Here is a 14,039-nt window from a genome sequence, read left to right as displayed (position 1 = left end):
GACCCTCCCTAAATATACCGTGTCCTTCTTCATCTCTTTGTATTAATGTTAAACACGCTGGAGGTTTATTTTGAAAACATTTCAAGGAAGTGTAACCGTTAACCATGGCCGACTTTACTCCGCTGTGTCAGTCACCATGGTGGCATACAACAGAGCGCAGCGGCGGCGGACCTATCCCCACTTTTAGTGCCATTAAGATGTTGATATAATGCATGTTATCAGTGAGTGTATTCGGGTCTACCTCTCACGATGGACGCCAGGTTGCTGTTGACGGGATAACAGTTAGCGTACTTTGTTTTCGTTTGTTTGCTGGATCCTGTAATGTAATTTATTTTGCGTCGCTAGCAGAACGCTGAAGAGACAAGGAATGGCTTTGAAGAGCGTTGGCTTGAATAAAGGGACCTTTTTTATTTTGCATTAAGAAAATAACTCTAAAGAGAAGAGAGTGAGCCGTGCTTTTAAAATAACTTTTCCTCTCGGTGGGACTGGTGTTGGGCGACAGACACACGGCCGCCCCGAGGAGGCTGCTCGGCTGTCTGGCTCCGGTCGTGGCCTCTCCGTGGCACTCCCAGCTTATCCGCTAGCATCGGACCACAGGCGACAAGAACACAGCGAGGCAGCAAAGGGAGAGGAGAGGGGAGGGGGGGGGGGGGGGGACTTCTTTTGTTTGTATCCGTGGCGCTGGATATTTATAAACATTTTATTTAGGACAAGGAATTCAAGTATCCTGCAGACGGCGTCTTCCCAAAACAATGGCGTCTTACGTGGATAACAGCTTTCGGCAGGCTGTGATGATGAGTCCGGCTGAAAGGACGCAACAGGTCAGAAGAATTTATATTTGTTGAATGTGTGTTTGCAGAGTGCTGATACCCGCTGGTATTAGCCGTCCACTCGCTACATTACAACACGACATTGCAACATGCTCTACATTGTAACGTCCTGTAACAGAGTAGCAGTGCGTCTGTGCGCAACTGTTGCCATTGAGCTCCGGTGTTAACGTGTGGCTACGGCTACATCCCGCTAAGCCCTCTATCAGCAGAGATAATCAAGGCTACTTAACATAACAGGAGCTGTAAGTTAGCCTTGGTGGGAGTCTAACACTGAGCTACAGCAGCAGTGTGTGTGTGTGTGTGTGTGTGTGTGTGCGTGCGTCCTGCTTTTACACGTGATGCGCACTTGCATTTTGGGGGAAAAAAACTACAAGAAAACATATATAAATGGTAGAAAGATATGCACGTGAGAGGCACAGTCTGTGGCTAATCCCAACCGAGCTAATAGCCTATAGCTGTTGTAGGCTAAGCAGACGTTTCCCATCAACATTTGGTTCAGTTTGTATTATATTTGGTAGACTGAGACACGATGTAAGTGTTAGTTGGGCTTATCATTGTTATAGTTGTTTTGTCTCTGTTGGGATTTTATTTCTAATAATGTTTTGTGGTTAAAAAATGAATTAGTTATGGCTTGTTTTTATAGCTCAGTGCTGTGAGTGCACAATATCACCTCAGTGTTTTCTGAACCAATATAGTTCTGCTGGGGTTGCATGTCTTGTGAACATGCAAATCCTGTGGTCTGTGGTTATTACTTGAGCCACATAAAGGCTCACACACACACGCGCACACACACGAGTTTGCATGGCATCATATATGTGTACATATGAGCGGTTAGAATTTGCAGATGCACGCAATAAATCCTGGTTTGGCTGCGGAGATGGCATCATTTCATTTGGACCATGGCTTCCACTGCAAATGGATGCGGCTTCAGCTTCACACAATGGACAATCGATAGGCCCCCACTTACACCACTGGGCTACAGATAGTGGCACACCCGTCTGCCCGTCTATCTGACATCGGGGAAACGATTATGGTGTCATCGACTGCTTGTTAACTGTACGAGCCCATGGCCTTTACATGCTTCACGCGGGCTCCTAATGCAGTAATGTGTCTGAGTGACAGATGCCGTGATGGTTATGGAAACAAAGACGAGGATCATTTGGGTTTGGCATCAGCAGCAGCAATGCTCATCTAAAACGGGACTAAGCATTAGGAGTTTATATTAAGCCTGAAACTTTCATCATTGAGAATTGCTTAATTGTTTTGTCCATGAAACAAAAACAAAAAAAGATCCCTGGCAAAATACCTCTGAGCCCAGTGGTGTCTTCAAACTGCCTAAATCTTAAATCTATTAGCAATCGTATTTCTTTTTTCGTGTAGCAAATTGTCATATTTGCGTGTGAAAAGAATGTCTTAACCGATAAATCTTTTATCAAAACATTTGCAAATCAATTCTCCGTCAATTGACTAAGTCATCAATCCACAATTGCTTGTATTTCTTGTCATGTTTTTCTTTTTATTGCCCATATAACTGGTGAATCTGTCAGTGGGAAATAATCGCTGGTAGTTTTGATGATGCGGTCCTTTAATTAATAACTGGAAATAGCTTTTTAGTGTTCCTTATTGTTGATATGCAAGTGAGAATGTGATTCAAAGCTGGCCGTCTATAACACCTGTGCTGCCTCATTCTTCTAACCCACCTGACAGAATTAACATCAACATGGCTCTTAGTGCTGCTTCTGACACGGACATGTGAGGAGAGATTACTTGGACTGTGTGAGCTGGAATATAGTCTCATTAAAAGATGCGAAGGCTTTGACAATGTGTGATTCAGTAAAAAGAAATCTGTGGTCCTTCAACACTCTGCTATGAACCCATGCTGTGTCTGTATGCAAACATTTCATTCAGGAAGTCTTTTGATGAAACATGACCGGAGAGGCCAACGAGGACAGTTTGAACAAAGACTAAATGACGACACTTGAAAACGATTCAGTCGGAAGCAAAAAAGTGTGATATGCCAACAGGATTTAGAAGTCTTAAGAAACACCGCATCCGTGCCATTCTGCAGTGGCGTCACAGAGAAGTCCACTCCTTTCTCTTCGCTGTGGTTGTTCATCAGAAAAGCCAAAGACGTAATAACTACAAAGTCTCTTGTGACATTAATCTTCACGGTATTGAGTCGTTCTATAGCGGCACCTTCCCCGGCGGTTCTTTTCAAGTGTCTAGTGTCGGTTGGCGGCTGACACGGTTTATCCTAATGGCGCTGGCAGGGCCTCTCTGTCAGGATTAGCTAACGGTTAGCGGGATCTGTCTTTATCGCTCAGGGCTGACCACGGCGGGATTTGACCCCTCTGCCTCGCCCCGTTTGTCACATGGCAGGTGAAATAACCGGCCGCTTGACAGCGAGTGTTCACACTGGTTTGGTCAGTTTCCTTTGCGTGCCTTTGGACTGCAAGTGGAAGTGTCCGGAATGTTTGTCAGCGAGCAAAAGGAGGCAGTCTGATAATCGAGAAGGAAGAGGAAGGAGAGCACTGCTGCACAGTTTTGCAGTGCTGATATGAATTACGATCACATGACATGACTAATTGATCTCTAATTTCTATCCAGAATTAATTTATTGACCGGGAGGATTATTACATTACTTTGAATAAAACTGTATTTTTTTTAAGACATGCAGTTTGGCTCTCAATAGCAAAGAGCAAACCAGGGCACAGTGACAGCGAGCCGGCCTCAGCTAGTATGGGTCCATATTTAGATTCTGAGCGAAAAACTAATATTACAATTATCAAAGATATGGCAGTTGGTTTAGCAGGACACCACAGACTCCACCAGACACATACAATGTCATGTACTCGTCTAGTAAAAATATACCAAACAGAACCGATGTACATTTCACATCATTTTAAATTAAACGGGTTCAGTTTTGACTGTTAGTCAGACAAAACAAGCTGTTTTTAACGTATGTCTTTGGCCTCTGATAACCTGCGATGGGCGTTGCTCATTGCGTTCCAAGAATGCATGTTCATTATCAAAAGCAAAGGGCAGCCGTAGTGTGTGTGAGAGTGACATGTTTGTTTGTTAGGTCACTAGGTGGGAGTTGGATAATCTTTAGTGGTCCAAACTGAGCGCTGAACCCTGTTAAGTTCCTTCTAATGTCATTCGTGTGGACCATGAAGGCATTGAATTGAGCTGAACTGAGTAGAACGGTATATTTCAATGCAGCATTCATTTCTTTATCTCGCCATTGAACTGTTTGTCATGCAGGATTTAAGATTATGAAACCCAAGACTGCCCCACCTAATCAGGAAAAAGACGAGTGAAATCTGTCGACTTACAGGAACAAAAACCTGCACACACTCTTGGCCCTCCGTGGTGCTCGGATAGACGTCTGCTGTAGCTGGTCTGTTTAATGTGCAGCAAGTAGACTCTCCTGTTGTTTAGCCAGGTGGCAAAGCTAAAGACCACAAAACAACAGTCCTCTGCTGCGGTGACCCCGCTTCACATTCACATAGCTGGAGGGACGAGCTGCCTACTTTGCATCGTTTCCACATATTCTGCTCCAGCACAGGAGAGCAGACGCAGGCCTGCAGTGGCTGAACTGGAGGAAACGAGGGAGAAAACAAATGCATTTGGGGGACTTGTAGTGAGCAAACAAATCAGAATTTCCTAGGCCGTTAGCCGGTCATTACTCCGACTTGGATGCAAAGAGCAAGGAGTTTAATGGTCCAGCTAAGCTAACAAATAATCCTTTGTCTGCAGAAGAACCGTGGCATCACAGAAAATTACTTGGTTCAAAAATAAAAGGGTTAAGAATAACTGACCTAGTGAAGACACATTTGTTTATTAAATGACTTAAAGGAAAACAGTATTTACTTTAACATCAGTACAGACCTGTCATTTAAATTACAGCGAAGACATTGTAGCATGTAAATGGCACAGAGCTGCTTGGTTAATGCATTCAGCTCTATCATTTAAAAAAGGGAAATGCTTGATCTCTGTGCACATATGATAGTTTAATTCTGCAGTATTTTAAATATTAGAAAGTAGAATACCGGCCTATCGACAATATTCATGAATCGCATATTGTTCCAAATGTTGGCTGTAGATAAACAAATATTCACCTGCAGAACTATTATACCGTAAATACTATTGTAGCCAAACGTTATCGCCCTACCAAATGTAAAGTGTGCACCTATAAACATGGAGAGGAAGTAGTTGTTGCAGGTTGTAAAATGACTGCTGAGCACAAAGCTGCCCGTCTCTCAGCATCCTGTCCCTCCATAAGAAGCAGGAAGAGGGAAAGCGTCAGGATGCTTTTTGACCGTAAGCCGGAACAATGGCCCGACAACAGAATGCCTTTCCGCCCCAAAGCTGTTTTTTTATTTTCTGAAGCTGGGTGTTGTTTTGCTACTGCCTTCCTATTTCCGTCAGGGCGTCAGAAGCATGTATTAAAAAAAAAAAAAAAGAAACTTCAAGGTCGCTGGGTCAAGAACTAGGACGGACTTCTTTACCAGGTTTACTGGATTCGTAGTAGTGTCATTTTCCCAGGCGACTCAGGGTTTTCAGATTCTTAAAAAAAAAACTAAAAACTCATCCATCCGATAAATGTAGGCGCTGCTCGCCGTGGCGTTTTGCTGGCACTCTGCAGAATCCTGTAGAAGTAAAGTGATGTCACATGTTGAAAGTGGAGGCTGAGTGCAGGCTGATGTGGTTACACACACACCGCGGTCACAGTGACGTATTCTTCCCAGTTTAAATACAGGGGGTGATTTCAGGAAGGGAAGAAACAAACAAAAGCACCAACGTATGAAACCCACACACAGGACCAGCAGGGCTTTTGATTGGCTCGTTTAAATCATGTTTTTAATTCCACATCAGCTTTTTTTTATAAATATATTGTGATGGTAATAAAGCAAAGCATTGCCCACTGGTCTGTGGGGCCATGAAAGCTATTGATATTGTATTAAATGTATTGATTGGTCAGGGTTATGGCTGTACAGGGAGCTACTGATGCAAAGGTTGAGTTGAATCATACACCTCTTTACTGCAGGAAGATGGTTATGGTTGTTTTACTGTCTGACTGTACAGATAAATGTCTGCCATGATGGCGGAATGAAAGCCACAACACATTTGCATTCCAGAAACTGTTCCTTCCTGGAATACACCAGGATGTTTGTGCAGCCATTTGTGCCCGACTTTAACTCCCTAAAATCGAATAATGAAAAGACCGATCCAGTTCAGTTTGTGTTTAAATGCACCGCTGAGATTGAATCAAGTCAAACACACGGTGGACTTTCCACCCATGAAGCTTGATTTAACACTAGTGGAGCAGAAAACTAAGACAAACCTCTTTAATGTTTAATGTTTGTGTATCCCCACATACTCCCTATCAATGCTTCTATACGATGATTGTGTCGAGTACATTACTTTTCTCTTTTCTTTGTCGTTGTGTTTTGCCGGATTCTGCTTCAGGTGTGATTTTGTTGATTTATTTATATGGCTGTAACTATGTTCCTGGCTTGATTATTGTCTATATTTTCATGGCACTGGAGATCTGTATAGCTGCAATCTGTGGCTGCATTGCATGCTGGTCCATTGAGTCCACTGATACATTCAGGAGCTGATGAATCTTCCAGGTATTTGATTGTCAAAAAATAATGAAACATGCCTCCTGGAATTTCTCAAAACCCAAGTTGACAGACTCAAATTGCTTGTTTTGTCCAAACAACTTTCAAAACTCGGAGGCATTGAGTTTAATATCATGCTAAAGAAACCAACAAATATTCCCATTTAAGAATCAGAGAAACCAGAGAAATAAATACCCGAAGAACTGTCACTAAACCGCCTTTTACAGCTGAAGTTTGGTATTGGTTTAGATTACGTGCCTGTGGTAGAAGAAACTCAAGATGATATGTCAGGTGAAATATAAAAAAATACAAAGATTCATCCGACAGTGATTACAGTGAGTGCTTCCTCAGGAGGTGCATGTGTAAAAAAAGTGTTCATTTTGCAGAGTTTGCAAAAGTATCCATGATCTCCTCCAGCAGAATCATATCAGTGTTACTTTCTAAATAACAGAGGGTGAGAGGAAGTTCAAGTGAAACAGTTTTTTGAACGTTTATCGCGGGACCCCATGCTGGTGTCTGAGGTGCTTATTCAGCAGTCTCACTCCAGATTATGTTATTCATACGCTGGTTGCTTTGACTTATTGTGTTGAACCTTTCTATTCCTAACAAAAAAAAACAAAGTATTTTGTTTTGACAGATTGCATGTATTGATGCACAGCAGACAATTCAACTTCCATTTAAAGTCTTAGTGGAGTATTTGATTGAAAATGTCAATGGTGTGCAGCCCAGGGGTCGGATGGCCCCCCCCCCCCCCCCCCCCCCCCCCAGCCCTTTATCTTGTCCGATGGACCAGGATGTTGCCTTCAGCGTCACACTGTACATTTGTCGCAACCGAATCACACACAATATAAGGTCAACTGCATGTTTCAGTTCCTTATGTTCGCATTCCTTTAGGTATTTTTAAAGAAAAGAAAAACGAGGCTCCAGGAATTCCATTGGCCTCGGCAGCAGAAGGCAGCAGACCTCATGCTACCGAGCGACCACAGTCTTTACATAACTCAGCCCGAGACTCGGAGAATAGACCATTCCTCCTGACGTGCAGTATTTACATGACTGCTATAGAATTACTACTTGCTGTGGCTATCATTAAGAGCTTCATTCCTCAGTGAGATTTTGGAAATTCCAGCATTTGGAAAAAGTGACGCCTACATAGAAAAGACCGATAGCATAAGTGAAACATATTTGGCAACAAGTTCACTAGTTTTCATATTCTTTTTTGAATCCGTTATGGTCGTAATGCGTTTATGTAAACAACTAGCAGACTTCTTTGAGTGAATTTGCCTCTGAGCCCCGGTCCCACGCAGTACCGGCTCATCTCGTGAATAATCTGCAGTTTAATCCTCCCTCTTGGTGAACTGCTCAGACATGAAGTGGATCAGATGGAGAGCTGATTAATTTGTGTGATTAGAGTTCTCTAAATCCCAGAATACGGGTTCGCCATGCAGCTAATGCTTGTTTACAGTGTTTGTAACAATGGCACTTAAAGATGGTTGCTGTTGCACCAACAGGGTCAAAATCAGGGCAATGTTTTGCTTATAAACAAAACTCTAATGCTATTGTTTTTTGGAGATTTTAATTTGGAGATTAATGTATGAGTTGGGCTACGCATGCTTGCAGCTTTTTACATAATTTATTTTTCAATCCTTAATAATTGGGAGGATGGAGGGAGAACTTAATGCTTTAATGCTTGGGTTTTGCTTAGGTAGTGCAGCCGGCAAAGCAATGTTTAATCCTAATTTAACGTGCGGCCCTTTTAACTATTACAAGTGTTATTTTTCATCGGGAAAACAAGTCACAAGCATTATTAAAGCTCTATGTATGTGTCTCTTCATTACCGGCATGCCTGCGGTGGTTTGCTCGCCTGCTTAGTTAAGCTTAAGTTAAAGCTTTCAAATATTCATCAGCGAGGTCCTGGTGGCCTCCCTCACTGCACTGAAAGGACTCAAGTCTTTTTGCTGCACTCGTATCAGTCCCACGATCCTTTTAGGATATTAATGTACTTGCAGCAATTCACAAATCAGTTTACCATTGTAGCTCAGGCAGGTGTCTTGTGTTTCATTTCCCTTCTGCTTTTTTCTTGTACTATGTTACACCAAGTTATAAATTATACATTTGGTAAGTGCCACACTTAAAGCCGTTCAGATTGAAGCAATGGCAGTAATCCACTTCCACCAGTCGATTGTGTCTGTATGCAAAGGAAATCCACCTGGTGAGTAAAGTGAAAGTATGTCACGATGGCGGATTAGAAGTGTCGTTTTTGTAATGACTCTTTCAGTCAAAGACGTCTTTGACTTAATGGCTATTTTTACATTCTTTTGTGGAGCTGTAATGTCGAGTCGTAACACTGTTTTTCTGGACGTGCCTTTTGATCCTAATGTGGCCGGTCATGCCTCATGCTAACTGTGGTTTATTAACAGCTGTAGTGGTGGTGGTGGTAGGCAGGTGATTACTCTCCTCGTGAGCTAAAAGAGGTGATTCATTACAACGCTAGCATGAGCAGAAACAGCTGTCATTGCTAATGGAGGTAGTTGTCAAAAAGTGAGGACTGCTGCAGCGACAGTCCTTGAGTTGTGCCGGTGGGACCATGCGGTTTGTTGCACAGCCTTAAAAAAGAGAGCGAAAGGGGAGAAAATAGCCCCACATAACATTGTTTTCCCCTCATTTATAAATCAGTGATTAGGAATGCTGTTGTTCCACTTACTGCATGCAGTGGAGCAGATTGGTGTACAATATGTGTCTTGTTGGAACCTTATCTTTGTAATTGGTCCCCGGGGGTTTGTCTAACCTGCGGCCGGTCACGTTTCCAGCTCCGGCCCTCCGTCGCCCATCGGGGAAAATGTCCGTTCATTACCCACGGCCTCCACGTAATCTGATTCTCACTGGAATGTGTGACAGTTTCTCCCCGCTTCCTGCTTTTTTGGAAAGAAGGGGGTAATTATCTTAGCTTGCCTGAACTGAACCGCCGATTAAGGTCCAGACCGCTTGGGTGCCAGTCTGAGATGATCAGAGTGCTCTCTCCTACTCTTAAACCAGAGAGCTGCTGTGTGCCCAGATTTTTATTTTACCTCAGGGAAAAGTTTATGGAAACACATTTATTGCTGTGATGCAACCTTCCCCTTTCAGCCCAGTTGACGTTTATTTCACTCTGGTGACATTGTGGTATGCTCTTCTCGCACCGTTCGAGCAGTAATTCTCCACTTCATACTGTGATGACGGTTGCAGCCCAGCATTATTTATTAAATGCCGTCGGTTCATCGGCGCCTCAGACCTTGACCGGGCTAATTGACACTTGCCTCGGTTGACCTCAAGCAGCCCTCCACTGCCAGTTGTTCTCCCATATGGCCCTATATTTCCTTTGCACTCGAACCCTTCCTGCTGAGAGCAAACCCTTTTCATTAATCATTCTGGCCACGATTAGCATGCAGATCTCCTTATGTGTTATGTAGCCTGTGCGGAGAAAGGGCCAAGTATCAACAATAGGCTTACGTAATGCCACATGAGGGTAATTAATGCGTGTGCAATCTTCTTATAGCAGTATTTGCTTTTTTTGTGGTTGAGTAATGTGGTTAACTGTGTTATTGAGGAAAAAGCACCTCAAGTCCTCTTCAACTGCTCAACACAGCACAATGGGTAAAAATCAATCACGGTAACAAAGGAGCTCCTGCATCGTCAGTCAAAATGACAGAATCCTGATGGTCCTGCAAGTTTATTTGCTGTGAAACATCAGCCCCCACGGGTGCGTTTTCACCATTGCATCATACGTATTGTTAATGCGATTCGGTGTCGAGAATGAATGGTTGTGCGGCGTCGATCGTCTCTGCTGATTAGTCAAGACACTGCTGCACATGTGTGAAGTGAGAAGTCAAGATGATGAGACACGATTGGACGGAGAACAATGGCCGATGCCGGAAAGATATTTCTCCCACTTGAAAATAACATTTACATATTCAGTGTGGCGCGAGTGGAAATGAGTCCACTGTGACTGACTAGAGTTCCAAAATTCACACATTCTTGATATTATTGTTTGCAATAATTTATATTTCGTGAAGAACGCTTAATTATAAAGTGTAATGGGTAATAAGTTGACTTTTCTACATACTTACTTTATTAACATTTGAATTGGCTTCATGGGAGAGTCAAAGTTTATTCGCTCCAAACCAGCTGATAACGCGGCTAATTCACATTTCTTTTCTTGCAACATTTTTAAATTGTTGCAGCTTCAGTGATTTGAAAAGTGTTCAGTAGGTTTTGTTGTTCTTGGTATGTATTTGTAGTGAAAGATAATAGTTTTGCCGCTCAATCATTTGTGGAATATCACCAGTGAGCTTGACGGCATTGACAAATATGAAAGATTAATGTGATTGTTCAAACACATTTCAACAGTTACCATGTGAACATTTCCGTCGGGCCATGTCCTAGAGGAGACTAAACTTTGCTGTGCTCGGCTACAACCACATTTAGTTGGGCAACCCTGTGTTGCAGAATGACAATGACTGATCCTTGAAGCTTGAACCTAATGTTTGATTAAGTCACATGAAGTACGTGACTCACACTGGGGACAGCCTTCTCATGTGATGCCTTTGTTGCACTGTCCACCTGCGTAGGCCTGACTGCCTGCGGCTGTGTTATTATTGGGCGCTATGAAGACTGTATTTGACTATAATTGGAGGGAAAGATGCGGTCCGTTCATGCGTGCTTGCCTTTAGGCTCTGCTGCTTTGAATCCGCCGGCAAGTGTGGTGCGGACCCAACACAATGACGCCCTGTTACAAGCAGCTCCTGCTTGTCAAAAACGCTTAAAATCACACCAATTATTTTGTCGCTGCACTGGGAATAGCCGTTTAAGCTAAATTGTACCCACTGCAGCTGTACTCATGCCAAGCAGACCTAAACAAAGACTTTTATTATTGCCCAATAACCCATGAGTTACAGTCTAACATCTTCATTTTACAGAGCAGCATATGAAAAAAGGTTCATAATTGCGAGAGAACGAACAACTTTTAAAAGGAAAGATACAGAATAATCACAGAATAATTGATTCCATACATTGGAGAATTTGAAGTTTTCTTGCTCTCATATGGGATTTTATTGGGGAAAAATTAACTTTTTACTGGCTAAGCATAAGAGCCCTCAGCTTGGTAATCATGTATTTCTAAGGAAATAAACCATATCCATGCAACACAAGACTCTGACTCTGACTAGCTTATGTAGTCTAGCTGACTCTGACTAGCTTATGTAATGCCAAGGAAAGGGAAAACCCCAAAAGATCACAATGGTCCGACCATGTTTCTTTTGTAAAACATCCTCAGGATATCGGCTGAAATCCCCATCCGTCTGGAGCGGAGGCCTATTTTAGTCTGCGTGAAGTGAAAGGCCTTGGGTGGGATCATAAGGCAACTTGTGTAAACAGGAAGCTTCCATTCAAGACTCGGCGAGCTGGGCGCACCACTGTGGTACAGATACCCGACGCATAAAAAGAACCAGGAGTGCATCTCCCAGAATCTGCAGGCCTTCAGGATTGCGATGCCTTGAACTCCTTTCAACAACGGACAATAACGGAAGGTTCCAAATTGTGCTTTGAGTTATTATCCGTTACTTTCATGTACAGGCATAGCTGGCTATATGCTTAAGTGGCACTCGCAGCACCGCTATCTCCTTGTAGCGGTTGTGACCTGAACTGGCAGCTCACCAGATACATCCACTCGCATTAACCAAAGTGGGTTGTTTTTTCATCACTTGCTTTTGCAAACAACACTGTCCTTGTCTCCTTTTTGGATGGAAGGTCTACAGTGTGACAATCGCAGCCTTTGAGATAAAAAGGTGAGGAGTCACACCTAACACAGACCCCGCTCCATTGTGATGCCAAAACCATGAAAGAGCATAGATGACGATGTCGTCTACATACCAACAAGCCGCTGGCTGGCTCCCAGCTCACAGGGAACACGCTGTTCATGTGCAGATCGTCCTGCAGCCCACCGACCCTTTTGGAAACACTCCAAACACGAGACCGTTGGCACTGCCAAGCTTGCTTTTTTAAAACTAATTTAGGGATTTAGTGTGCCAAACAATAAGCCAAATTTATATAAGTAATACATTTATATTCAGTATCAGTCGTGCACATGCTTTCATGTGGCAAATTATGTCTCATATAGATTTAAGTTGATTGTTTTTGAGCCGCTGTCTCTCTTGTCTGTTAAATCTGGCAGTGTTTGTTTTGTGCCACTTAGCACTGCAGGTACTTATTGCATGTGTACTGCAGTATCCATGTATTGACATGTTGGTAATCTTATCTAACGTTATCGGCAATGTTGGCTAACTTTCCATTATTTGGTTCAGCCCTTGTGCACAAAGAACGAGACGTCCATGTGTTTTGGTAAGAAAATAAGAAGACAGCCGAAGTATCTCATCCACTATCAGGGGAAAAACTTAAAAAGGGCATCTGATTAAATGCATGATTACATGAATGGTGAAATGACAAATTATGCAAATGTATTCAGTCGAGATAACATCTATTAACATTCTCAAAAATGTCCTTTCCCTTACATGGGTTTCGCTTTAAAGTGATAGCTATTAAAATGGATCCTTTAGTGCTGCCACAACGACATCAACCAGACATGCTCCTGAACAACTGTACAGGACATTTAAGTTGAGATTTCAAACTCCAATGTCCCTCTGGGGATCAGGGATTTTTTGGGGCCCTGAGACCCTAAAAGAGAAATCTTGTGTGAAAGCAGCTCTCGTGTTGAAAGAGTTTCTCCGGTTGTTCCCTAGCAACCAGCAGCCAGCGCGGCATTGTAATGCCGGGATTACTTTATGCAGAAGGCCACGAGAGAAAGCGGCACAGATTTGTTTAAAGATTATTGAATTCCATAAGTATTTCAATGAGATTAATGGCTGCACAGTCAAACAGATGCAGTCAAAGTATTGAACCCCGGCGGGGTCAGGAATCGGTGTTGTTTTTCTCCCATTGTGGAACTCTGGGGGATTTTTAGTTACCCTCCTCCGGCCTTTGGCTTCTATTTGTGTCAACTTAATTGGACAGAAGAAAGGGGGGAGCTGGAACCAAGCTTTTTTGGATCATTTAGGACACCAAGCAAGCCACTTTCCCCGGGAAGATTACAGCACATCCCCGTCCCGTTTTGTCCACTCCTACCCGTTGCTCCTTGTTTTCGCTTTGAGCTCTCATGAATTGATCTTTTTTACACGATGTTGCGTAACTTTGTGATGATTGCGCGGCACCTCTTTGAGGCCTTTGTTTGAGCGAGTTGGAGCGGGTTTCATTTGGCCGGACAGTTGGCTTTGTTCCCGGGTACGGACCTGCTACGATGAGGTTCAATGACAGAGCTGAGAGATCTCTTTGTGCCTGTCCAGTATTGGTCAGAGTCCACCGTTGAATTCACATTGAGCCATTGTTGTGGTAAAGGCTGTATGTTTATGGACAAAGTGACTGTGGTGGTTTTTACCCAAGATGATCTGATGATTAGTAGTCATTAAAACAAAAATATAAGATTTATATTGCTTTTTCCTCAAAAATATTACGTTTACTACAATGTAATGACAAGGAAGAGCAGTGACTTTTCACA

At 43.0% G+C, this 14,039-nt stretch overlaps 1 protein-coding gene across 2 annotated transcripts in view; it reads left to right on the top strand.

The window, feature by feature from the left end:
* The first annotated feature begins 145 nt into the window (after window positions 1-145).
* The window catches only part of rapgef2b (Rap guanine nucleotide exchange factor 2b), a 95,332-nt gene continuing 81,438 nt past the window's right edge, over window positions 146-14,039 (top strand). For both annotated transcript variants that reach the window (XM_076103254.1, XM_076103253.1), the window contains exon 1: window positions 146-821. In XM_076103254.1, coding sequence (XP_075959369.1) covers window positions 753-821 — 69 coding nt within the window. In that variant the 5' untranslated portion in view covers window positions 146-752. The remainder of the gene's footprint in view (window positions 822-14,039) is intronic.

The sequence above is a fragment of the Anarhichas minor genome, unplaced genomic scaffold (assembly GCF_050575085.1).
Source record: "Anarhichas minor isolate MPS153535 unplaced genomic scaffold, ASM5057508v1 ptg000028l, whole genome shotgun sequence".
Classification (NCBI taxonomy): Eukaryota; Metazoa; Chordata; class Actinopteri; order Perciformes; family Anarhichadidae; genus Anarhichas; species Anarhichas minor.
The sequence above is the reverse complement of the archived record's forward strand: the minus strand, read 5'-3'. Positions and strand labels throughout refer to the sequence as shown.